Consider the following 27,907-nt stretch of genomic DNA (forward strand, 5'->3'; position numbering starts at 1 on the left):
AGAGTCCAAGGACATTTTCGGCTCGCCTCGTGCAATTCTATTTGACGCTCATGTCTGGACCTGCATAATCCTGCTTGTCTGGAAGTGGGATGATGATGGTAATAAGGTGGGGAGAGGGTGAAACCCAGTGTGAACACATAGTCTACTCCTGTTGAATAATACCAAAGGATCTGCTCAAAGTTTCACTTCCCCATCCGACGGACAAATCACCTTCAATGGTGTCATATTCTCTTGTTCCATATGCACACTGCAGAGATTTTTGGAAATGAATCCAGGTTTTGGGCACGCAATCTAGTGATTAGAAATTGTATACCACCACCTCTTCGACCCTGCTGGCCAACATTCAACAAATGGAACTCCAACCAGCTAACCACCAGATCTCAGCGCATTTGATGGCGGTCAGATTGTTGACTCCACATGCATGGGTCATTTCATTTCTGAAGTTATACAGGAAATGGGCTGGCTACTGGCCGCTGTGTTAAGAGGGCGCTGTAAGTATGTGGGTTTGGGAAAAAACCACTGTCGCCAGCGTCAACTCCCATGATGTACGTGTTGGTTTCTGTGATCAGCGTTAGCCAGCACAGATGGTAAGAGTAGATAGATGGATCACGGTGCAGCAGATCACCCATGAATTCAATGTCTGATAACAGTGAGGTGTGAGCTACTGTACATGCATGCACATAAATGGTGTCCCGACATAAACAATTAACACTGCCCCACTCCTGTACAGAGACGAGGGGAAGGGAGTGAACAGGTAGTGCTGAAGGCACAGGGTGTGTATTGCTATACATCCACCACTGTATCCATTTCAGTCACAACAGTCTTGTAGCGGGCTGTCTACCTGCGGAAGTGCGTTAAGCGATGAGATGGGGGAGAGGCCATGCTTTGTTTATATCTGGACACCATTTCTGTGCATGTGTGTACCATCCAGAACCATTCCCTTGTAATGGTGTACAGAAGCCACTGTCCCATTAGAGGATCTCTCCTCACCGCACATCAAAAGGAACATAGACTGATATGGGCAAAGGAACATCACCATTGAACTCTGAAAGCATGGACTGATGAGGTACCAGTTGATACATGCTGATGGTAGGGTACAAATATGTTGCCAAGCACATGAGGCAATGGATCCCTCATGCCTGCACAGTACACATCAGGTTGGTGGTGGTGGTATCCACGTGTGGAGACAATTCACATGAAATGAAATGTGGCCCTTGATAAATCAACCAATGTCCCTCACTGGCAAACAATACAGGAACTGCTGCTTTGATTAACACTCCATTGGTATGAGAGAATGCTTGCCTGCCCCTCAAAGTATACCAACCCTAATTCAATTGAGCACATCTGGAATGCTTTCAAGAGGGATGTGTACGGCCTGTATGCCCTGGACATAGTTCCAACAAATCTCCATGCAGTGATCATTAGATCAAAATGGGTTCCCAACACTTCTAGTGTCTTGTCGAGCCCATGCCAACCTGCACAGCTGCCATCATCAGGGCGAAAGGTGGTTCTACAAGCTACTTACTAGTCAGGTATCTCTAATTCAATTGCTCATCTGTGTGGATTGGCTCTCTCCTCATGATGTGGCCTCCAGAGAGGCCTGGTGCAGGTCTTTTGAGTTGATGCCCATCGTGACCTGCATACCCTTGATGATGGGACCTTACCTATGATGAAGTCTAATGTTGAAGATGGCATAAACACTTCCTCCCTGAGCCAAAGGAAATAACCAATGGAGGTTAAAATCCCCTATTCAGTTGGGATCGCATCTGAGACAATTTGGATAAAAGGCCAGCATGCAAACCAGTTAGCCAAACAGCCGAACTTCCTATTAATATAAAATAATAGAATTACTTTTTCTGGTAACACTTTATTTATGATGACATAGGTAAATTACAACAGTTCCATCAATTAAGTAATAGCAGCTATAGCTAATTACTTAGAGAGTTACCTTATTGCATAAAAAACTAACCATTATAAAAAGTTATTTACATTTAAAACAACTTATGAATGATTTCCTTTCTCCTCATATATTGATGGAAGATCTAACCAAAGTGATGGGAATAATTCTTTCCTCATTATAAGAAGTTATAATGGAGAACACATTCATTTTAACCAACAAGTTATAACAATAGACCATGTACTTGAATAGATAAGGTTCTCTTATTAGATGAACCTACAGCTTCACAGCTTAAATGGTAAGTACAAAGATTAAAGTGGTGTAACTAATAATACTCTTTTTCAGGAATAGTATTGTATTGTTTAGACTGTATTTTATTTTTACATTGTGTGATGATCATGGACAAGAAATTAAGCGCATTAATCCTGGCATCATAAGAATTGTTCATCATACACAGGGAGAAATTAAAATTGAATCTGTGCTGAAGGATATAAAATGTAATTTTAGACTAGCACTGTAAATGCTTTATTAAATCACTGCATAGATCTGAGAAAGATACAGGCAAGAGGAGATCAGAAGCTAAACTATGTCCACATGCTAATGAAAAAAAGCCTCTGTTATTTTTTTCAAAGCAATATTCAAGGAATGTTCTTATTAAATGTAGTGACATAACTTCTGCTTTAAATTCAGTACACAAATGAGTTTCTGAATGTGATAACATATAGTAATAGAAACTTCAGTTGAGGCCATAAAATTAATCAATACATCTGAAGGTCTATCATTAGGAAGAGGAATTGAAGCAGAAACAAAACATCATCATTCCAGTTGATTTCTCAAAATATATGCATTACCCCTCCTAAGTCCTTTCTGCTCCTCCTTGTGTTCTTATCCCTCTTGTTCATCCTCTTGCCATCATTTTCCATAGTCTTATCAAGCTGGGTCAGAGTTACAGTTTCCTAACACAGTTTCTATCAATTCATGGGAAATGTCATCACTTAAGACATATTATCAACAGAAGATGGCTGGATGTCATATAAAATGAACATAGCAGCCAATTGAAATCCAGATAAAGGAGAGAAAGAGGTGTTGGATAGACTACACTTTAGGGAAGCCCCCTGGGGCCATTGAAAAAGACAACACTCAATTGGAACTGCCAAGGTGAAGATGACTTGGAAGAAGACGATTGAGATTGGGAAAAACTTGGAATGAAATGAAGAAGCTGGCCAACAATAGGACCAGATGGAAGTATTTCATGGAAACAGGAATTAAGTCAAGTATGTCATGGGAAATTCCTTCAGTACCAAAACAGTTAAAGCCAAGTCTCCTATATGTCCATGTGAAGGCCTACATACCTCTGGCAGCCAAATGCTCATCTGTGCTAAGTAATTTCTGATTCCAGGACAATTATGTTTATACATAAAATATACCAGACCTTGAGTCTGTGAGATGTATCAAACTCTAACTCAGCAACTGTAATTATGTCTTTCGTATGCATACAATGTATATTCAATATACAAAATATCCTGTGGTACACTCATGTGGTGAACTGCATGTCGTTATTGTAGTTTTAATCCTTTTTCAGTACAAACCTATATTCTTCATATTTTTATACTGTTTGATTCAGTTCTTCATTAGTTTATCTTTGGATTCTTATTATTCAAATACTAAGGTTCTTTCTCTCCTTCAGTAGGCCTACTTCATGTGACGTTCACAAAATTCATAATAATTTACCAATATATCAACTTTCTTGTTCAGCTATAAGTTATGTACAGTATGTTCAGATTCTTTGAATGGTGAAGAGACGTTATGCATGAGTATGAAGCATTATTTAATATTAATGTATTCCATAAAATTAAAGAATAATGGAAGTACTAAACACAGTCAAATACAGCCTGAAAGGGAATTGACAAAAGTTTGGAGCAGAAGTCAATTAATATAAACAACAATAAATAGATAAGAAAGAAAGAAAGAAAGAAAGAAAGAAAGAAAGAAAGAAAGAAATAAAGAAAGAAAGAAAGCCTCCTGTATATTGGAAGTTTTGGTATTTTATTTTCTCTATCTGTAGCGAATATAGAAGAAAAGTTCTTTGTGTATAAAGCATGCTATATGATGCCAGTCTTTTACTTAGTTACACCAGCAAGGCAAGTTAATTCCTGGCAGCAATTTGTTTAGTTACAAAGTTTGAGTACATTATAATAAATTTTGCTATCTTACAAAGGCAAAATTTCTTTTTCAGTAATCTCAGTATATATGCTATTTAAGTACTACTCTAACTATAAGGCTTTTGTTCAGAAATGAACATTTTTAATAGTAAGTAATAGCTTTAGTTGATCTTTTAAATTTTAAATATTTCTTTCAAACATTCTAATTTAAAATACTGTTTGTAGTCTATTCAAAAATGTTGGCCTCTTTTTTTTTACTAATTTATATATGCTATCTATTTCTGCCTACTTTAAAATTCTGTAATTTTCTATTATTGGAAGATATGTTTATGATATTGCCTTTGACAGAGTTTTATGCACTTCCCTTGTGCTGTCTTATTTGCATTATTTGTACATGAAGTTAACTAATTTTCCTTTGAGTGATGATACTTATACTCTTGTGCCAGAAGATCATTGTGCAGCGCAACCATTCAATTTGTACTCTTATCCACATTTGTGTCCTGACTAGTTACAATGTAGTTGTAGCACATCCAGCAGCGTTGCCCCAGCTAGCCATCTGGCCACGACTAGCTGATTGTTGTAGCTATGTCTGAGACTGACTAGGTGAAATACTAGTTGATTCTGTTATCACGGTAGGTGTTGGGACATCCAAAGAGTCATATAGAGGATATTCACAGCATAACACAAACTTCAGGAACCATGGCACCTCTACATAGATGGCTGGGGGGATTGGAATTAACGGAGAAGTTGAAGACTTGTAGTAACGATATTCTGCATTGCTGAAACATTTAGAACATCACAAAGTTTGAAATTATTCTCATTCTGTGGTTAAGTAGAAACAAATACAGTAGAGATAATACAGGACAGTCTGTGAGATAATGAGGGACAACGATTGGAGCTCTGTCTAGCAGTGTGACCTGGAGTTACTGATTCTGTCATAAGAGCACGTGTATTAGTTTGTGAAATTTTTGGTGTTATTTATGCATTTTCAGTAAGTTAACATAAGTGAATAGTAGCAAGTGTCATTCATTTATATCTCCTCTCAACATGAACAGAAAGGTATGTGCTGTGTTTGGCTGCAATAATTATGAAGTGCAGAAGGATTCGCGGTCTTTCTTCCGTTTCCCTCGTGCCAAGAAAATGTAAGTAAATATTGTGTTTAAGCATATATTCTTCCAGTGACAAGGAGACTTTTCTAGTCCTTCCTAAACTTCTGACCTGCGGGACCCAGCTAATTTTATTGTATAGTGCAGAAGTTAAACTTCAATATCGATGTGTTGATGTAGATGTGATCTGTGGGTTTTCAAATGTCAAGAGAAGTGAAATGGATAAGGTGTATAAGAAAGAAGGGACGTTACGCTTGAGTAATTATTATAAGATCTGTTCAGATCATTTCCAGGCCAGAAATTTCAGGAATCTCCAACTATACAGCCAAGTGTATGTTATATTTTGACTCTAATTGTATGTAAATATTCCTCAAAACATATCTATTGACAACATTTTCATGCTTTTCTTTCTTTTATACCTCTTCTCAGATTAAAGCCGGGATCTGTACCAATGCAGAATATCCCAGAAAATAAGACATCAAATACTACCACCCCTTCCAAAAGGGGTAGACCTTCCATGAGAAAAAGACAGGAACGTGCCGATCTGTTTATTGACAAGTGTCTTAATGTGATGATACAATGTTTTTTAAATGAGAGAATAGACAAATCTAACTGTAAACGCTCAGGAGGGAATGTTAAAGCAAAAAAAGTAATGCATAAATGAAAGATCAAGCCCTTTCACAGCAGTGCATTTCATATCTTGAATATATATCTAATTTCAGTCTTTTAAATAATAACCTGTTAGATAATTCTTCTTTCATTTATCCAGATTTGCTTTAGCACCTTTGAAGTTAATATCTTAATAACACTTTATTTCTGGATGTAATTTACCTATCTATTTCAGTATATGAATTTCCATTGATATTTGAATTTAGCGCAATTTTCCAGGTCATACCACTACGAGCGCCACTTGCGAATCGTCCCCCATTTTAACTAGGTTAAATTCGGAAGTGTCCTGTATTATCTATACTGTATTTGGTATAAACATGCATATGGGGGTGGAGGAGTGGGGAAGGCTTCACTGACACAAAGCGAGAGAGTGCAAAATCAGAACTTATAGTACTACTGTATACAGAATGTCCCATAATAATAAGTTGCAGTAAATTTTTTGATGTATTTTATTGACAAGTATAAGGAAATCTGTTGTCCACAATTTTCCAAGCTTGTAAAAATATTTGTCTCATAAGACTGGTGACAATTGAATTGCCTTCACTCTACAATGCCATTAGTGGCACGGACATTATGAATTATGGGGATTTTGGGACACATTTGACCCCCAGTATTTTGCCAAATGGGGAAGTGAGAGAAAGCTACACTGACTTGAAAAACAGAAAAAGAATACTGTCTCTCATATGGTATTACTACAAATAAATTAAACCATTTAATATACTGATCATAGTAGGCCTGCCAGTACTGATTTCTACAAAAAATATTCACACTAGGGAGTAAAGCTTAGATTCAATCACCCTGAACCAGCTTGGAGTAAACAACTATGTGACAATGCCTCACTTTATCTTAGAAACGTGCAAAGCACAAATTAAGTTGGTGTGGGGTTGTTCTTTTGTGTAAATATATTGGACTGATGCAAAAGTCCAAAGTGTTTGAATATAAGTTGGCACCACTGAACTAGGATCTTGTTTATTGGTTGTCAGTTTACATTTGGAGTGCCAGTGTTGCGCTTGTGGATACACTTTGAATTGTGCTGCTCTGAAGTTGAAGTATTAGAAGAACGGTCGAAGATGGAGTAGCAGGTGGTGAAAAGCAAACATTTCCAAAATATTCTTCTGTTCAAGTTTAACAGAGGAACAAAAGCAGCTGAAGGAACTATTTGCACTGTGTATGGGAATGATCCTCATCCTGCACATGCATGTATCATAAGAGGCGACTAAAAGAGCCCCCAGGAGCTCTGAAGTTTGGAGCATAGGTTAGCGACCACAGGGCCCTTAGCTGAGTCTTGACATTGCTTCCACATACTTGTGCCAGGCTCCTCACTTTCATCTAACCTATCTGACCTCCCTTGGTCAACTCTTGTTCTTTTCCAACTCCAACTCGATTAGGTTCCGAGGGCTAGGGAGTCTTTCATTTTCATGTCCTTCATGTCCCTTGTCTTTCTTTGGCTGATATCTTCATTCTTTGAAGTGTTGAACCCCTTCCATTTTTTCCTCTGATTAGTGTTGTACTTCCTCTTAAAACAATAATCACCACCACCACCGCACACAATAGCATTCATGGATTCTATAAAAAAAGGCAACACAGACAGACTTGTTACACTGTATGGGGATATCCAGCGTGTGCAAAAATTTAAATACCTGGGAGAAATACTCACCCCCAATGGAGATGAAAAGGAGGGATTAAAGGAGAGGGTGAGAAGGATGGAGTTGGCATTCAGACTATGTCATGACACCTTTAAGTCCAAGTCTCTCTCAATTCAGGCCAAGCTGAAACATTACTGCGCAGTAGTTAGAACGGAGTGCCTTTATGGAGCAGAAACCTTGATGAGGATGGCTGACCCAGTCCTTGAAAAAAGAGGAAGAAGATTCTTATGAAAAATCATCAAACAGTCAAGAAACAAGTTGAAGAACTACAAAATGTTGCAGTCAAAACAGGGTTAAGAATCTCCTTCGAAAAAATCTTAGGCCCAAAAAAGTTGACAAGTGGCCCAAACACATTCTGGTTAAGATCGAATTTGGAGCTCTACAAGACAGTAGAAAGAATCACGACTGTAATGAGGAAAAGGAGACTGACGTTTTATGGGCATATCAAAAAATGAACCCTGAGAGACTGACCAACAGGATACTTCTTCTGCAGGAAAAGTGGAAAAAACAACCGGGATGGCTTACACAGGTGTACAATGACTTGGCAGAAATAGGTATCAAGGAGGAGGATATAAAAGAAAGGACATCATTTAGGAAGAAGGTTGCGGGAATGACGAATGCGTCTGAAGAGCAACATGCAAAACCACGGAACATCTCGGTGGAAGAGCGAGCAAGAATAAGTCAAAGACTCAAGAATCTTTGGCGAGAGTGTAAAGAAGAGGGTATCAGTCTGCGTGACAGAAGGAAGATTGTGTAAACTTGGCCCACAGGTGGCCGTATCAATAAATAATAGATAATCTATATATATAAAATAAGAGTTTTGTCTGTACATTGCTCAGAATTTGAAAATAATGGTATTTCTGTATCGGTCATGTCCATAGTAACAAGAAAATGCACTTTTTACTTTTCCGTAATTTCTGTCTGTCTGTCTGTCTGTCTGTATGTATGTACACGCATCACGAGAAAACGGTTGAAGAGAATTTAATGAAAATCGGTATGTGAAGTCGGGAGATGAGCCTCTACAATCTAGGCTATAAATCATTTTACTCACGCTGAGTGAAATGGTAGTTTAGGGGAAGGCCTAAAATTGAATTCTCAACTATTTATGTTATTAGTGGTCTAATGAAAATCGGCATGTGAAGTCGGGGGATGAGCCTCTACAATCTAGGCTATAAATCATTTTACTCACGCTGAGTGAAATGGTAGTTTAGGGGAAGGCCTAAAATTGAATTCTTAACTATTTATGTTATTAGTGGTCGTATTTTAAAGAAAATGGGTATGCAAAGTTGGGGAATAAATTGCTACAATCTAGGCTGTCAATAATTGTATTCACGCTGAGAAAAATGGTAGTTTAGGGGAAGGCCTAAAATTTAATTCTCAAATATTGTTGTTATTAGTTGTCCTGTCTTGATGAAAATCGGTATGCAAAGTCAGGAGATAAGTCGCTATAGTATAAGCTGTAAATTATTTTATTCACGCTGAGTGAAATGGTAGTTTAGGGGAAGGCCTAAAATGTAATTCTCAAATATTTCTTATTAGAGGTGTAATCGATGAATGCTACATAACTAATGTTATATAGTATTAAATTTCCTATTATTCATGTCTTATACATTGTTACCGTACTGGCTATGATCACAAAGATATTCATAAATTTGGATTTTTGTTACCAAGTCCATATCAGCGCCGAGTAACGAGAAAATGGCTAAACAGTATTTAATGAAAATCGGTATGTAAAGTCGGAGAATAAGAAACTACAGTTTACAGTATAAAATATTTTACAAATCACAGAGTTGAAAGAAAACTAAATCTGTAGGCCTACAATATAGAAATCTCATAACATTGATCAACAATAACATTACATTGACCATTGTTTGTAGTGATGTGCTTTGTGTCTTCTGTTGCCCCTCATCTCCGGTAGATAGGATTACTGCTGCGTAGAGTACTTTTTTATTTGATTTACGTCACACCGACATAGATAGGTTTTATGGCGACGATGGGATAGGAAAGGGCTAGGAGTGCCTTAGGCTTTAATTAAGGTACAGGCCCAGTATTTGACTGGTGTGAAAGTGGGAAACCACGGAATACCATCTTCAGCGCTGCCGACAATGGGGTTCAAATCCACTATCTCTCGGATGCAAGTTTACAGCTACGCACCGCTAACCACACGGTCAACTCGCCCAGTCGTACAGAGTGAAACAGCCTGCCTGAATATTGATGGGAAGTAGCTGGGGAGTTAGATAACTTTCTTATTTAGCATGCCATTCCCCTGGTTTATAAATTTTCTGATACTACTGGTACGTAACACACTGGATCATCATAGCATTCGGGCTATTCAATCCCTACTCTGAGACACTGATTGGAATGAACAGTGTGCATATTTAGCGGAATAATGGCAGATGAGTGTTCATGGCAATCTGCGGCCTGGTCATCCCAGCTCTGGAACTTTGGACATTTAGATTGGCACCGCAATCTAACCACAGCACTGTTCGTTAAAAGTGATAAAACGTGCGGCTTTCCATTTGATCGAGTATTTTATATGATAGCATTGCTTTCAATCGCTACATTCATACTTACGTTTTTGTAATGACCTATGTTGATTTCAGGTTACGAAAACCACAAAGTCAGTCTTTCTGAGAATCCCGTAGCGAAGCACGGGTACATCAGCTAGTAATATTATATATTGTGTGTGTGACACAATTGTTGGCGTAAGATAATCAAGGTTTAGAAAATTCATATCGATCAATCATATTATCGATTCAATTCAGATTTCATTTCCATTCAGTTGGCAGTATTACCGGAACTGGCAGGGCTCCCTTCTTACTCCTCAACCCAGTACAAAAATCTATCACTAAAAAATGTGCAAATAATATATACCTTAACATTAAGTCATTTTTACAATAGTGGCATTCATGTTTATTTTAATGGCATTCTTGTTTAATTTTAATTTTAATAGAATTTATTCTGTACAGTCGCTATTAAGCAGATTCTCCAACAGCTGAAGAGCTGGGCTGAGTGGCTCAGACGGTTGAGGCGCTGGCCTTCTGACCCCAACTTGGCAGGTTGAATCCTGGCTCAGTCTGGTGGTATTTGAAGGTGCTCAAATACATCAGCCTCGTGTCGGTAGATTTACTGGCACGTAAAAGAACTCCTGAGGGAAAAATTCCGGCACCTCGGCGTCTCCAAAAACTGTAAAAGAGTAGTTAGTAGGACATAAAGCCCATAACGTTATTATTTATTAACACCTGAAGATGACCTATTACAGGTCGAAATCAGTACTGTCTTTTTATGTAAATAATATTGACACTATGTAAAATAAAGTATTGATTAAGTGGAGAACTCATCCTTCATACTTGTAGCTGGGAATCTACAATAAGAAATTGTGAATTTTCGAAGATCGAGGGCAACAATGAAGATATTAATAACAATGGATATGTCACAAAGGTTTTTGTCATGGAACAAGAGGTTGGATACACTGGGGGTTTATTTCGTTACTCATTTTCCATTCTCCCAAGAAATACTTAGCAAGAGAATTCTACTCTCAGCAATACAGAAAATTTATGACTTCTTGCCCCTTGCAAGTCTTCCATTCAAATTATTGCTACAGGAGTCATGGAAAATAGAAGCTTCTGAGCAATTAAGTAAAAAAGGATTTAAGTCAAATTGTGACCCCTCTACCTGATGTAATGTCGACAGAGTTCAACCAGCATTATGGTGAAATAGGCCACTTAGAAGAAATAGAGATTCAAAGACTGGTAACTGGTGGGAAAATGGACAGTCTTGGTCATTGCATACTTTTGTTGATGCCAGTCAACACGCCTATGGAGCAGTAATGTTATCTCAGAACCAAGGATGAGAAGGGTGTATCAGTTCAGTTAGTACTAGCTAAAGCTCAAATAGCACCTCTCAAAAGCATCACTATTCCTCGACTAGAATTGTTAGGTTGCCTTATAGGAAGTTACCTTAGTCAGATCATCCCTTCCTTTAGAAAATGTGAAAGGTTACTTTTGGAGTGATTCCAGAGGGACGTGCTGATTATTTCAACCAAATGTTCTAATGATGTAATTGCTACAGATAAAAAGAACAGGAAACACGAAGATGTAGTTACACCGAAAATGGTAATAGATATTGTAGACACACTTTCTTCGTATCACACTGCAATGAGGAAAACCATGCAATGGTACCACAAAGTTGCAGATGACATTATTTTTGGTACTGGTACTGCTTCTGTACAATAAGACGTGGGCTACTGGACATCGAGAAATGTCTCTTGCGGAGTTTCGAAGGAACGTGGTCAGCACTCTGCTTTGTCTAACTAATGATCCTGTCAGACGTACTCCGAAGAGAGAACCACTACCTTGGGGAACCCAACAAGATGGAACGACAGAAAAGTACCAGGTAAGTGTTATCAAGTTCAACATTATTGCACTTCTGAAGGATGTTAATACTAATTATAAAATTATTTTTTATTTCTTCCTTTCAATATTGCAAAGAAAACTCAAGGTCAGTGTCGAAGCTGCTGTCAACAACTATGGAACGTCATGGGCAGAACGGCTGCTGCTTCTGCCGCAAAAAGGGTGTCAACTGTCTGCACAACCTGTCCTGACACACCTTTCCTTTGTCTGAAGTGCTTTGAATCATTTCACAACAAAGAGTGACTGAAGGTTAATGAAAGTCTAATGCTTATGTTGCAATGTGGGTGTCACTGACTGTCAATCATGCCGAGACTCATATTTTCATTGTTTCGATTTATCAGAAAACTGCTCACAACAACATGTAATATAATATAAGTACTTGTTTTGCATTTTACTAGGTTTTCATAAATATTGTGTTAGTTTGAATTAGCAAATAAATCTCCTGTATTTGAAATTTGTGTTGCACATTCCATGTCAAAAAAATTCTCTGACACCATATGGCGTCACACTTTATTTTATCTTTCACAAAAACTGATGTGACACCATACGGCATCACACATGACCTTGGTATGGTGAGATAAAGTTTACTTAGTACATCACATAAATGAAATGAAATGGCGTATGGCTTTTAGTGCCGGGAGTGTCCGAAGACATGTTCGGCTCCCCAGATGCAGGTCTTTTGATTTGACGACCGTAGGCGACCTGCGCATCGTGATGAGGATGAAATTATGATGAAGACGACACACACACCCAGTCCTCGTGTCAGCGAAATGAACCAATTATGGTTCAAATTCCCGACCCTGCCGGGAATCTAACTCGGGACCCCTGTGATCAAAGGCCAGCACGCTAACCACTTAGCCATGGAACTGGACATCATATAAATATATCCCAAGATTATATAAAAAGCCTACAATGCGTACAATTGCTTTGGCACCAGCGGAATACTATTCGAATACATGCCTGGCACCAGTGGAATAGTGTGCTACAATCGGCTCGGCACTCAACGTGTTAATTATAAATTTTCAATCTGTTCTGAACATAAAATACATACACAGTAAGCACACAGAAAACAATCACTACAGTTTAAAGATATCAGTGAAAAAAAAAAAATAAACACACCACAATTTAATAATGGATTTGTTAAACTTACACAATTTAGAGAAATTACTTTCTCCTCACCTTTTCAGCTGCGAAAGCATTAATCACTCTTTCAAAATTGAGACTGACTGTGATATCTTATTCTGTGGTGAGCACATGAAGACTCACCAGTTCTTAGCTCTACGACATCCATAGATGATTTTTAACTTGTTTTAAAACTGAGAATGACCTTTCAGCAGAACAATTCTTTGCTGGAGTGCAGCTGTAAATCTAAAGTGTAGTGTAGACATTTAAGTAGACATCAGTAAGTTTTTTGAAGCCAACCATCCTTCAGAGAAATGGAAGAGAGGATAACTTATCACAATATTCTTTCTTTACAGATAAGAGAGATAGCTTTTAAAATGGATACGCTCTTCTCAAAGTTGCTCCATATGTCAGAATCATAAGTGATTCAAAGTTTCTGCAGCATTGAAAATTTGAAATGCTTCTAGTATCTTGATATTTGAGAATAATGAAAATCTTGATTTGTACTCTTATCTCATTTTGAAGAGTTTATAATATTTGAGAATATAACACTTCCATTCTCTTCCAGTTTTCATCATCATCTTTGAAGCAATCTGATCCTATTTCTTCTTCAGGACATTCTGGTTCTATTTCTGACTCAGACAATTAATAAAAAGAAAATTGGCGGAAGGCTGTCATTATTGTAACAGCCACAGAGTTCTGAGGGTTTCCTAGAGTTACTTATTAGAAATAAAAGACAAATGTGGATAATAAATTTTATTCAATAGAACGTGGTGCACTTGGAATGTGGGTAATAACTCGGTGTGGTATGGGTCTGTGATATGAGAAATAACAGACATAATTTAAAAGTTCGGGAGTAAAAGTAAGATTCCATTATTAAATTTGTTATTCTATACAAGTGACCACAATGTATTCACAACAGCTAACCTCCAACTGAGTGTGCAAGTCAACACAGCGCCATCTTATACCAGAGTATGTGCGTGACGGCACATATTTAGCACAAATTTTGCCTTACTTTGAAGCACTATGTTTCAGATTTTCAGTTTCTTTTTTCCTTCTTTTTTGCCTCTTCTTTATCTGTCAACTGAGTCATTAAACATAATTGTAAGTTAAGTACTCTTGGCGATATAGGCGTTCTACCCAAACACTAAAAGTGTCTTAAAATTTTTATTTCCACGTACCCATTGTCCAGGAATGTAAGTCTATGCTAAAATCTCTTATGGTTAATTTGATGGTTTGGTCTAGAATAGTCAACAGTAGAAGCAGATGAAAATGAGTCTGAACTCCAGATCAGAGCTAGTTATTTTTCAGGTAAATCCTTATAAATCAGGAAAGAGGTCTGAAGTTCAGTTAAGAACATAGTAAGAGTCACATATTTCAACACGCTGCGCTGAGTGGTTCAGACGGTTGAGACGCTGGCCTTCTGACCCCAACTTGGTGGGTTCGAGCCTGGCTCAGTCCAATGGTATTTGAAGGTACGAAATACATCAATCTCATGTCGGTAGATTTACTAGCTTTTAAAAGAACTCCTGTGGAACTAAATTCCAGCACCTCAGTGGTCTCCAAAAACCATAAAAGTAGTTCGTGGGATGTAAAGCCAGCAACATTATTATTATTAACATTTCAACATGTCCACATTTTCAACTTCCATCTTTTTCATTAATTTGCCGAACTGCTGCAGAATAGAACCCCATACAGATGTCATAAATGCTACCTTAGTACAATTTAACATTTTTAAGAAGACCTATAGTTTCACATCTGACTTGATCCTTTTCATCTATATATATAAAATAACTTGTCCTGACTGACTGACTGACTGACTGACTGACTGACTGACTGACTGACTGACTGACTGACTGACTGACTGACTGACTGACTGATTCATCATTGCCGAGCCAAAACACTGGACATAAAGAAATGAAATTTTGGGCATAGATTCATATTAAGATGTAGGTGCTCGCTAAGAGAGGATTTTTGGATATTCCTTTGCTAAGGGGGTGAAAAGGGGGTTGAAATTTTAAAATGAGTGTATCAATATCTCAAAACTTTGAAAGTTTACAGATGTAAAAATTGGTATTTAGAATCTCCTTTAAAAATAAGGAAACACGTATTTTTTTGTTTCCAGAAAATCCCAATAGGAGGGGTGAAAAACGGTGAAAAAGGGGTTGAATGTCTTTAATCAGAATACTGGTACTTATATCTCAGAAACTGAAGATATCACAGACCTGGAAATTGGTACTTTTGATTTCTTTTTAAAAACAAACACGTATTTTTTTGTTTCTGGAAAATCCAATTAATGGGAGGGTGAAAAGGGGGGTGAATTTTTAAAAACAGTGCATCTATATCTCAAAACTTTTAAAGTTTACAGATGTAAAAATAGGTATTTAGAATCTTCATTAAAAATAAAGAAACACGTATTTTTTTGTTTTCAGAAATTCCCAATAGGAGGGGTGAAAAGGGGTGAAAAATGGATTCAATGCCTTTAATAAGGATACTTATATCTCAGACACTGAAGATAGTACAGACCTGAAAATTGGTACTTTTGATCTCTTTTAAAAATAAAGAAACACGTAGTTTTTTTGTTTTTGGAAAATCCAATTAATGAAAGGGTAAAGAAGGGGATGAATTTTTAAAAAGAGTGTATCTATATCTCATAACTTTTAACGTTTACAGACGTAAAAATTGGTATTTAGAATCTTCATCAAAAATAAAGAAACATGTATTTTTTGCTTTCGGAAAATCCCAATAGGAGGGGTAAAAAATGGGTTGAATGCCTTTAATGTGGATACTTATATCTCAGAAACTGACGATATTACAGACCTGAAAGCTTGTGTTTGGAATCTCCTTTAAAAATAAAGAAACCCGTATTTTTTTGTTTTTGGAAAATCCAATTAATGTGGGGTGGAAAGTGGGCGAATTTTTAAAATGAGTATATCTATATCTTAAAACTTTTAAAGTTTATAGATGTAAAAATTGATATTTAGAATCTCCTTAAAAAATAAAGAAACACTTATTTTTTGTTTTCGGAAAATTCCAATAGGAAGGGTGGAAAAGGGTGAAAATGGGTTGAATGACTTTAATGAGGCTACTTATATTTCAGAACCTGAAAAATGGTGTTTGGGATCTCCTTTAAAAATAAAGAAACACGTACTTTTTTTTTGTTTTTGGAAAATCTAATTCATTGAGAGGTGGGGTGAAATGGGGGTGAATTTTTAAAATGAGTGTATCTATATCTCAAAACTGTTAAAGTTTATAGATGTAACAATTGGTATTTAGAATCTCCTTTAAAAATAAAGAAACACGTATTTTTTTGTTTTTGGAAAATCCCAATGGGAAGTGTGGAAAAGGGTGAAAAATGGGTTGAATGCCTTTAATGAGGCTACTTATATTTCAGAACCTGAAGTTGTTACAGACTGAAAATTGGTATTTGGGATCTACTTTAAAAATAAAGAAGCAGGTATTTTTTCGTTTTTGCAAAGTCCAAATAATGGGGGGTGAAGAGGGGGGTGAATTTTTAAAATGAGTGTGTCTACATCCTAAAACTTTAAAAGTTTACAAATGTAAAAACTGGTATTTAGAATCTCCTTTAAAAATAAAGAAACACGTATTTTTTGTTTTTGGATAATCCAATTAATCGCGGTTAAACAGGAGTGACAAATTGGGGTGAATTTTTCGAAAGACAATATCTACAGAATATCTGAGAAAGGTAAAATGTTACAGACGTAAAAAGTGGGTATTTGGAATTTCCTGTAAATGTAAAGTAACATAGGTGAATTGTTTTTGGAAACTCTCCTTAATGGGAATTAAAAATGGGTGAAATTTTAAAATGAGAATTTCTACAGTATATATCAAAAAACTTAATATGATACAGAAATGAAAAATGGTATTTTTTATCTGTATTAAAAATATAGAAATGTGTATTCTTAATTTTCGGAAATACCACTTGGGTGGAGTGGGGGGAGGGTGAAAGTGACTGAAAATGGTGTTGATTTCTTTTAATTAGGCTACTGATATCTCAAAAATGAAGATGTTACAGATGTGAAATTTGATATTTGGAATCTGCTTTAAAAGTAAAGAAACACGTATTTTTGGAAAATCCAATGAAGAGGGGGGGTGAAAGAATTGAAAAATTGACTTAATTGTATGCGAATACATACATCTAATAAAAATAAAGTTGTTACAGACGTGAAAATTGGTATTTGGATTTCCTTTAAAAACAAAGGAAAACGCGGTTTGGGGGGGGGAAGCATCTTGCGGGGCGGGAATGAAAAAGAGTAGAATTCCTTTCACGGGGACACATAAATCAAAACTGAAGAGCTTAGAGTCGTGATAAATGGTATTTAGAAGATCCTTTACTATTAAAGAAACAAGTATTTTTTGCCGGAAAATTCACTTGGGTGGGGAGGGGGTGAAAGGAAGTGCAAATAGTTCATTACTTTTATGGGGATACTTATATCTCAAAACTGAAGGTAATAGATGTGAACATTTGTGTTTGGAATCTCCTTTAAAAAAAAGGAAACACGCCTTCTTTTAATTTTTTTTTGGGGGGGAGTAAATAAACTTAACGGCGGTGGGGTGTAAAAGGAGGTGAGACCAATTGATTTTACTGTTCATAATGTACTTATAAGGAGCCTCCGTTACTCAGGCGGCCTCTCACAGCTGGGTTCCGTGGTTGAAATCCCGGTCGCTCTGTGTGACATTCGTGCTGGACAAAACGGAAGCGGGACAGGTTTTTCTCCGGATACTCCAGTTTTCCCTGTCATCATTCATTCCAGCAACACTGTCCAATATTTCATTTCATTTGTCATTCATCGACCATTGCCCCAGAGGAGTGCTTCGGCAGCCGGCACAATTCGTATTGTCGCCGCTAGATGGGGCTTTATTCATTCAATTCCTGACCCTGTCGAATGACTGGAAACAGGCTGTAGATTTTCGATGTACTTATTCTGATCAATAACCGATTATTTTTTATCTTTCCTGCGTTCGATTTCAGCAGCCATCTTTTCCTTAGGAGAACGTTCTTAGATTACAGTAGACTCTCCTGGCATATAAATAATAATTTAAGCACATTTGAAATAAACGATAGGAATGAGATTGACTGTCAAATTGTTCACTTCTATAATAAGGTCAATAATGCACGGAAGTATGTCATTCGTATCGCCAAAAATCCCGCACACTTGCCTACGCGCGACATTGGTGCTGGTCACATTGTCAACAATGACAATGGCAGCAGATGTAATTTACCGCCAAGTAGCGGTCTTGCATCTTGCTGTGGGGTCCAGAACATCTAATAATAATAATAATAATAATAATAATAATAATAATAATAATAATAATAATTTTCTGGACCATCATCAAATTGTGCGGACCGTGCTGGAAACGGGTCCTGGCCTGGTAATGACCATGATTACAGTCCGGCCGCGGGTTCAGTACTGCCAAGGCACCCAAGACGACACCACGCCGGATCTCCTTCAGGATTTGATCCATACTAAAAATGCTTATAGGAAAAGATGGCAAGGATTTAGGGACCGCGTGGAATACCTGAACCTAGCCCGGGAATTTCGAAATTGAATGCTGGAAAGAAAGATTGAAAAATGTGAGGAACTTTGCCGTAATCTCTCAGAAAACGAGTCAGATCGCGAATTTCGGAGGATTATTTATAAAACGTTAAGCATTCAATTATAAATTTCAGTATAATACCGTAGCAAAGCACGGGTATCTTGCTAGTTTTGTAATATTGCTTGTAATGCACAAAGCACTGCTTTCCAATCAGCATTTAGGCCGGGTGCACACTGAGACGCAGCTGGCTACAGAGTAGGGCAGATCAGGTGAGGACAGCGTAGCTCTTGATGAAACTGCAAAGTGCATATGAGTGCACATTGCCACGCAGTCTCATGTCAGTTCTCAGAAGGAAAGAGCAATGGTTAGCGACATTGATCTAAGTTCCAAATCCGATTCTGATGAAGAAATGGCAACCACTATGCTAATGTATTTCACTTCGAAACGTAGTCAACTTGGAAAAGTAAGTATATGTATGGTGAATTCGCCTTGACATCAGAATTTTCAGGGAAACAGTTCAGTAACTACTTTCGTTTAAACAGAATCCAGTTCAATGAAGTTATGAATATTTTACGAAATTCTATTCAATCTGAAGGCTGTAATGGACAAGGACCAATTGAATCTGAAGAAAAAATAGCTGTATTTCTAAGGTAACTTCCTTAATTTATCACTTTTTATGAAATATAAATCAAAATTTATTCACAATAGATTGTCAATGTTGAGAGAAGTTTAGTATATCATGTCTTGTGCAGGTAGATAAAAATTTAGTAGTTTAAAAAAATCTAAATAGCTTAACAATACATAAATATATTTCACTCATGCATTCAAACAATAAAGTTACACAAAATGTTTCTCACAAGTAACATTCTAAAGTTGTGACATAGATCCTGAGAAACTCTTTATGTAGTGCACCAGATGTTTGTGATTTTTGATCTTGATTAACCTAGTGTCATCTGTAGGGCTGTTTGAATGTGTCAGGGGTGGAGTACTTGCCAGTGTAACTGAGAAAGAACTGGAAGGAAACTGGTGTTCATTCAGTTGCTTAGGCTGTTCTTCAATTGAAGTACCTGGCATGTTTAGCAGAGCAGCTTCAGCTTGGTCAACTTCTTCAAATATGTTATTTCTGACAATGCGCTGAATTGCTGGTGGCATTTTTTTGTGTTGCACGGTACATCAAGATTAAAAAAATGATACAAGGAGTCATCTGGAGGTTTTGTATCATGCAACTTTGCATTCGGTTGCTATCTCTCTTGCCCAGCATTTGTGTTCCATAATTGACCTATGTAGTGAGCTGCGCGTGTCAAGTTTTGCAATTTTCTTGCACGATTGTTTCAAAATCGGCTTTTTGACAGCTGATACAGAAATATCTTTCTCAGAGTCAGCACTATTTCTGCTTCTGTGTCTAACATCTTCAAGGTCAATATTGTCATTTTGCATCTCGCCATCTGTATCTTCGATGTCCTCATCAACATTTTCACGTTGTACCTGTGACTCTTCATCATCACTGTCATGCAAATTGACGACCCACTTCCTGTTAATGGTAATAAAAATTCCATCTGTTTCTGGCATTTCCATTCCTTAAGGATCTCAGCTGCAGCTCCACTTGTAAGATATTTGCGTCACCTACAAAGCACACCTCTGCGACAGCTCCTTAATTTTGTCCAGATGGACTTAGTACATGAAAAAGAGATAATTTTCAGTTATTCAGGTAAAGCGATGGATATTTCAACTTAGAGGTCTAGTTGTACATTGTATTTTCAACTTAATTTATTATTCTTTGTTAATATTTGGTAAGCTCCAATGTATTTAGGTTGCTGGCTTGTCTTGTATTTTGTTTCCATATTTTCCTCTTGTTTACAGGTTTTTAGCCTCTGGAGACAGGTTACAAAAGTATTGCTTATAACTACAGAATGAGCAATCAAACTGTTTCAAAGACTGTTAATGAAGTATCAACTGCAATATGGGATGTCATGCAACCACTGTATTTACCAGAACTTCCAGCAGAAATGTGGGAGCAGATTGCAGTTGGATTTGAACACTGCTGGCATTTTCTACATTGCACTGGTGCGTTGGATGGAAAGCATATTGTCATAAAGAATCCAGCAAAAGTGGTTCTTCATTCTTTCTCAGTCCTGCTAATGGCTGTAGTTGACTTCAACTACAAGTTTATAATAACTGATGTTGTTTAAGGTGGGAAGATTTAGTGATGGAAGCATATTTTCCACTAGTGTCTTGGAATGTATGTTCAGTCTTCAGTCCTAAGGCTGGTTGGATCCTCAACAGCTCTGCCATCAGCTGTCATAGATGGCCTAGGCATCACTGAAGAGGCGTTTGAGGGAAATGAGGAGTGGGGTAGTTTCCCGTTGCTTTCCTCCGTCTTGGAAAGAAAAAAATGAATAAATAAAATTTTAAAATCCCACTTTCAGTATCAGTGTCTAAGTTTGAAGAACCATTGCTGAATGTTTTTATTGGTGAAGAAGCCTTCCCATTGTCTGAAAATGTAATGAGGCCATATTCCAAATGAAGTGTAACCAGAAACGATGAAAATTACAGGCTGTCACAAGCAAGGCAAGTGTTGAAAGTTCTTTTGGCATAATGGCATCCAGGTTCTGTGTTTTCCGAAAACCGTTTGAGATAAAAATTGACAGCACTGATAAAATCATAAAGGCATAATTTTCTGAGATACAACACTTTGCCTGAAAATAATTTAGATGAGGACATTGTCAAAATGCCTAAGAACCAGTTGCTTCCATTGGTACACAAGAGAAGGAGTGCATCCAGTGCTTTTGTAGTGAGACAGAAGCTTACCAATTATTTCAGCACAGTAGGAAGTGTGCCAAGGCAAGTGGATAAAGTTTCAATAGGGGACTACCGACTTATTAGGTAAGGTTGTATTCTGCCTGAAGGCAGGTCTGAACCTCTGCAGAGGTGTGCCTGAGCCGGAGTTTACATATGGTAGGGTGGCCAGTTCCTTTCCACTCCTCCATTCCCTTACCCTCCACCAACAGCGCATGGCAACCCATCCAAAACTTGACCTCGCCCAATGTTGCTTAACTTCGGAGATCTCACAAGATCCGGTGTTTCAACACGGCTACTGTCGTTGGCTGACTTACTAGGATGGCATGAAATTCCAGGTAACCAACATTGTTCCAAGTTTTCAGTCTCATTTGCAATGTCAAAAATATACATGGGGAAGCCAAATTATTGCCCGGTGTGCTGGCATATTCTTCACATTGTTTAATTTCTTTTTAATTTTTGTATTTATGAAAATGACTTATTGTTTCATTGTAAGTTTCTACATGTCTGTCTTTTTCTTCTTCTTAATCTGCTTACCCTCCAGGGTTGGTTTTCCCTCGGACTTAGTGAGAGATTCCACCTCTACCACCTCAGGGGCAGTGTCCTGGAGCTTTAGACTTTGGATCGGGGATACAACTGGGGAGGAGGACCACTGCCTCGCCCAGGCGGCCTCATCTGCTATGCTGAATAGGGGCCTTGTGGGGGGGGGGGAAAGATTGGAAGGGATGGACAAGGAAGAGGGAAGGAAGCGGCCGTGGCCTTAAGTTAAGTGCCATCCTGGCATTTGCCTGGAGAAGAAGTGGGAACCCACGGAAAACCACTTCCAGGACGGCTGAGGTGGGAGTCGAACCCACTTCTATTCAGTTGACCTCCCTCGTACCACTTTTCACATTTTGTGGCAGAGCCGGGAATCCAACCCAAACCTCCGGGGGTGGCAGCTAATCACGCTAACCACTACACCACAGAGGCGGCAAGATGTCTGTCTTTTTCCTAAAGTATATTCTAAAAAGTAATTTGTGAATTAAATTGTTTTGATAGTACTTCTCAATGTTAACACTGACGTCCTTGGCAAATTTGCTCCAAGTATCTAGTTTTAATTTAATCTTCACATAGTCCAAATGATTCATATCATATAAAACAGGGTACAACTGCACGGCTTCAATAATTTTCTCCTCCATTTCTCAACCAACCACGTGACACGTGCGCAGGAAACTGTGTTTCTAAGACTGCGTGTGGTAGGCAGAAGTAGGTGCAGAACTGGTCTGCTCTGCTCTGTCCTGCCCTGTCTGTACGCTTGTGATGGTGTTATGATTTGTGTGGACTACAAAAATCTGCTCTGCTCTGCTCTGCACTGCGCTGCTTTAGCCTCTTCCCCTGCATACCAATGCACACCTGGCCTTAAGCTCTTGCAAGCATCCTCATGTGTATACCATCAAGTAGTTGACAGCGATTTCAAAATCATGCTTTCAGAATAAAAAATGTTTCCAGGGTATTCCATCTTTCTATAGAATCTGAAAAGTAATATTATATACATTTTGTAATAAATCATAAAACAGTTTTGCAGTTGTACAGCATTTCACCATGTGCATTCCACCTAAATTTAGCAAATGAGCTGAACATGGAATTAAGAAAATAGGAAGAATCCTTTCCTTGAGTCTTGCCTGTAAACCTGAAAATATTCCTGACATGTTGGCTGCACTGTCATATGACTGACGTCTACAATTGTAAAGTTTTAGACCATGCAGCTCTAGAGAAGTCAAAACTGCTTCAGAGAGCTTTTCTCTGTTATGGCCTGTATTTTTTATAAAATCCAGAAGTCTTGCAACTGAGAGGCCGTCATTAGTTCCATATGTAATGATTATACTTAACTGGTCATTATGGGATAAATCTTGTATAGAATCTACTATGATAGAAGTTTATGAAGTTTATGATGAAGTTTATATCCTATGATAATAGAAAAATACAAGATATATTTTCATTAGTAATTTTTTCACTCATGGATTTCCTCATAATATGTACTAACTCTTTGCAAGTGACAAGTAAGAGGTACATTCTTTTCCAGGGTTACCAAACCATGCAATACATTCAGACAGAAAAGCATCACACTCCACGATTAGTTCCAAACACATAATGAAATTTCCATTTTTCACAGTGCTAAACACCTCTTTGCCTCCTAGAAGCTCGTTCCTTGACCACAGAAATAACTTTTTAGCACACTTCTCCAATATGTAACTTCATGTTTATGCTGAATGAGTAATTGTTTGTCTATTCTGTTCACCTCATTTCCTGTTTTTCAATTTTAACATGCAGTCTCGATGAGTGTTAGAATTTTCATGTTCACCTATTTGCACGCCTGCATGGCTCCAATCATTAAAACCAAATGTTGCAAACTGAGATGTATCACTGAATAATTTGCAAGGAGGACAAACCAATAATCCTTGGCTAAGAGAATAAACATGATTGACAATTTTTTCATTCTCTGAAACCCTTTGGAATTGTTTTTTGCTGCAAAATCGCTGTATTCTGTCATAATATAGCCACAAGGACTGAGAAAAGTCAGCATCTTTATTTCAATTTATTCCATTTTTTAAGTAATAATCCTGAGTCTGGTCAGTGTTTTCCCAATTAGTAGGGGCACAAATTGCTCAGTCCACTGCTTTAGACACTGTAGAGTTTATAGGTAGTACACATTCTCTGAACTGTCTTTACTGCTTTCACCCAAAACTTTCTGATCTACACTCTTCACTTTTCCTTTTACCACTACAATATGAGTCTAGTTGATGTATCTTCTCCAAAATTTTCCTCTCCTTCTGTCTTTTTTTTTTTTCAATCTTGGCTTTCTTTTGATATGCAGCACCACTTAACCAACAGTAATTTGTCCATCCATAATTGGAAAAATAGATTACTTACACAGTGTTATATGTTGCACTTCTATTAAAATTTTGTACAATAAATACAAAATACACATCAATGAAACCGACTCTGAAATACACTTTATTTAATAGTCAAAACAACACACAACCTTTTAGATGCCAACTAACATTACAACCCATTTTTGGTTTGTTTGTTTCATTCTATGCCTCACAGCATTGCCAAGTTGAAAACTTGAAGTTCATAATTCCCCTTCTACTGGTAATTACTAGGAAGAAATAAGTTCCCACTGGAAAGGGGTCTTGTACACTAGTAGACGGTGCTTTTCTACAAGACACACTGCTTGTTTTTTGGTCTAAATCTATCAAAGACTACGATGTTTTCCTGTCAAAGAAGAAGTGTTCAGAATTTCCTAATGTCTCTTTCATAAATGTATGCAGCATGAAGAATTATCATACATATGTATTAATTTAGTTGAACTGGTGCTCAAGCCTATGCCAATAATACACTGAAATAATTTTCTTATGCTGGGCGGAGTGTCTCGGACGCTGACCTTCTGACCCCAATTTGGCAGGTTTGATCCTGGCTCAGTCTGGTGGTATTTGAGGGTAGTAGTGGTGATTGGGAATTAAAAGTGTGGGGACAAAAAAAAAATACAGACAACAAACAGTATCAGGTTTGTGGAGTATAGCGGATGGGGGAGGGGTGGTTATATGCATAAGAAACAGGTACAAAATGGTAAGTTTTTGAAGCTCTCTTAGCGAATTTTGACAGAGAGGTAAAGGTTGATAGTTTACCAACTTAAGTGCGGTAATAATAGTTCTTTTGAGATTTTGATTCAGTACTACACAATACAACTTTCATCAAAGGAACAATATTACACCTTTAGTACAATTAAAAGGAAGTATGGCGTGATTATACAATTAAAACATTTACCATTCGACTACACACTAAAAAACTAACATACACTAAAGAGACTGTCAGACTGATGAATGCACGTGGCATACGGTTGAATCATACCTTGTTAATAAAATATACCCCTGCTACCGTTCCTTACAGTACACGCAAAGTTTGCACTACTTGTCGTGGCCTTATACAAATCCGTTAGCTGGCATGAACGATATTTTGTGTGTAAGTATTTCCACTAATAATTTTGTTAATAATTAATTAAAATTAAGGAAAGAATTAGCTGATGAGACAACAGGGCTAGTAAAAATGGCTTCTTTTAAATAATTCCTTTAATTCTTAGTTTCAACCAGCTAAAATGGAATAAAAATGTAATGTTTTCTCCACAAAGTGGGGGGCGACTACCCTCCCTTTCCCCCAGTCGCTGCTACTGTTTGAAGGTGCTCAAATATGTCAGCCTTGTGTAGGTAGATTTACTGGCATGTAAACAAACTCCTGCAGAACAGTATTCCGGCACCTCGGCGTCTCCAAAAATCATAAAAGTAGTTAGTGGGATATAAAGAAAATTATTATTATTATTATTATTATTATTATTATTATTATTATTATTATTATTATTATTATTATTATTATTATTATTATTATTATTATTATTATTATTATTATTATTATTATCTTACAGTAAGAAAAAAAGCAGACTCCATTCAAAACTCATGACTTTAAATTTCAATACTACCGCAATAACCATTATGCTACAGGCCCACAATTTTTCAGTTGTGAAAATTATGATACTACTTAACAATGTGGACCCTCAAGTTTGAGTATATTAGAGTTCCATGATTGTTCTTTTTTTTTTTTTAACAATTTGCTTTAATGTCGCACTGACATTACGGCGATGATAGGATAGCGAACGGCTAGGAGTGTGAAGGAAGAGTCCGTGGCCTTAAGGTACAGCCCCAGCATTTGCCTGGTGTAAAAATGGGAAACAATGGGGGAAAAAATATTTAGGGCTGCCGACAGTGGGGTTCGAACTCACTATCTCCCGAATGCAAGCTAATAACTACATGACCCAAAGTGCACAGCAGCTTGTTCAGTAATTTTATTGGTTTTACATCCTACTAACATTCCAGCACAGTATTTCATTGATTTCTTAATATAAGGGGCATAGAAGGTAACCTCAACACAGATGCGAGATCATGACTATTTTAATACTTGTGGTGCTTATAAAGTTCCCATGTCATTATCTTGCTGGGTAATTTGCTCAGTGGATAACACTTTTCTTGGAATATAACTGCATTGTAAGATTAGTTGGTGACAAACTCTGATACATTATACTGTAAACAACACACTAGTGCATCATACAAGTGGCAATATGTTATTGAAGCGTTGGTCACACCAAGCCATGAGTGTGACAGCACTATAGACATTCTCACTGAACACACAAGCTGTCCAGTATTGTCATATTAAAGTATTTGTTCTAGCTCAGTGTAAATATTGACAGAATATTCTCTTTAATACAGAACCAACAGACAAAAGAAAGAAACCATCAGTCAATTCTATTAGGAATACGGCATCATGTTTGTGCAGCATAACCTTCAGAAAGTGTAATATAAGAATGTTCATAAATACCTCAAAGGAAATGCAAAATTGATTGAAATAATAAAGTATAAAAGTCAGGAAAGTACAGCAACAATTAAATATTAAATTGACCCTCTACCATTCTTATTGTTACAACAGAATATCTGTATTTTTATCACCTGTGGACGATGCTTCAGTAATGAAATATTTTTATACTATATGACATATTTTTATTTTTAAAATGTTGGTGTCCTAGTCTGTCCTAGTTTTCAGTCTGAGATGTCTCTGGACTTGCAAATTTGGTTTTCAAATCACAATCATAAAACATCCTTACATGATCTACCCTAACACCTGAACTGATCAATATCAACAATAACTCCTTTACTTTGCCACTATTAACAAATAGGATTCATGAGTAAAAAATGCTCTTTTCCCATATACCCGGTATAATTGACTAAGTCATACTTTGGTGGATAACCTTGTTTACAGTTCAATATTTTTAAAAAAAGTTTTTATTTATTTATTTATTTATTTATTTATTTATTTATTTATTTATTTATTTATTTATTTATTTATTTATTTATTTATTTATTTATTTTGTCACTAAACATATAGTCAGTAGGGGCGATAAAGGGGGCAAGGGGGGGCAGTCGCCCCCCACATTGTGGAGAAAAAATACATTCTTATTCCATTTTAGCCACCTAAAGGAATGATAAAAAAAGCAATGGTATGTAAACCCTGTTGTCTGTTACATAATCATTTTTAATTCCTTTTAATATTAAAAAATCTTTCTTTCTTTCTTTCTTTCTTTCTTTCTTTCTTATCCATTTAACCTCCAGGGTTGGTTCTTCCCCTCAGACTCAGTGAGGGATCCCACCGCTACTGCCTCAAGGGCAGTGTCCTGGAGCGTGAGACTTTGGGTAGTGGGTATACAAGTGGGCGGCCTCAACTGCTATGCTGAACAGGGACCTTGTGAGGGAATGAGAAGATTGGAAGAGGGAAGAAAGTGGCCGTGGCCTTGAATTAAATACCTTCCCAGCATTTGCCTGCAGGAGAAGTGGGAAACCATAGAACACCACTTCGAGGATGGCTGAAGTCGGAATCGAACCCAATTTAAAACATTAGTAGGAATACGCAGAACCTAGACATTTCCATATCATTTCCTTCCTTCCGTCATGATATT

General features: G+C 37.3%; 1 protein-coding gene across 3 annotated transcripts in view; it reads right to left on the reverse strand.

Annotated features, from left to right (window-relative positions):
• Positions 1–1,860: 1,860 nt before the first annotated feature.
• The window catches only part of LOC136887044 (uncharacterized), a 245,888-nt gene continuing 219,841 nt past the window's right edge, over positions 1,861–27,907 (reverse strand). For 2 of the 3 annotated variants that reach the window (XM_067159754.2, XM_067159755.2), the window contains exon 6: positions 1,861–4,838. In XM_067159754.2, the coding sequence (XP_067015855.1) occupies positions 4,643–4,838 (196 nt within the window). In that variant the 3' untranslated portion in view covers positions 1,861–4,642. Of the gene's footprint in view, positions 4,839–10,447; positions 10,667–27,907 lie in introns of all 3 variants that reach the window. The other variant, XR_010861930.2, reaches the window with a different exon arrangement.

This window comes from Anabrus simplex, chromosome 1 (genome assembly GCF_040414725.1).
Source record: "Anabrus simplex isolate iqAnaSimp1 chromosome 1, ASM4041472v1, whole genome shotgun sequence".
NCBI classification, from domain to species: Eukaryota; Metazoa; Arthropoda; class Insecta; order Orthoptera; family Tettigoniidae; genus Anabrus; species Anabrus simplex.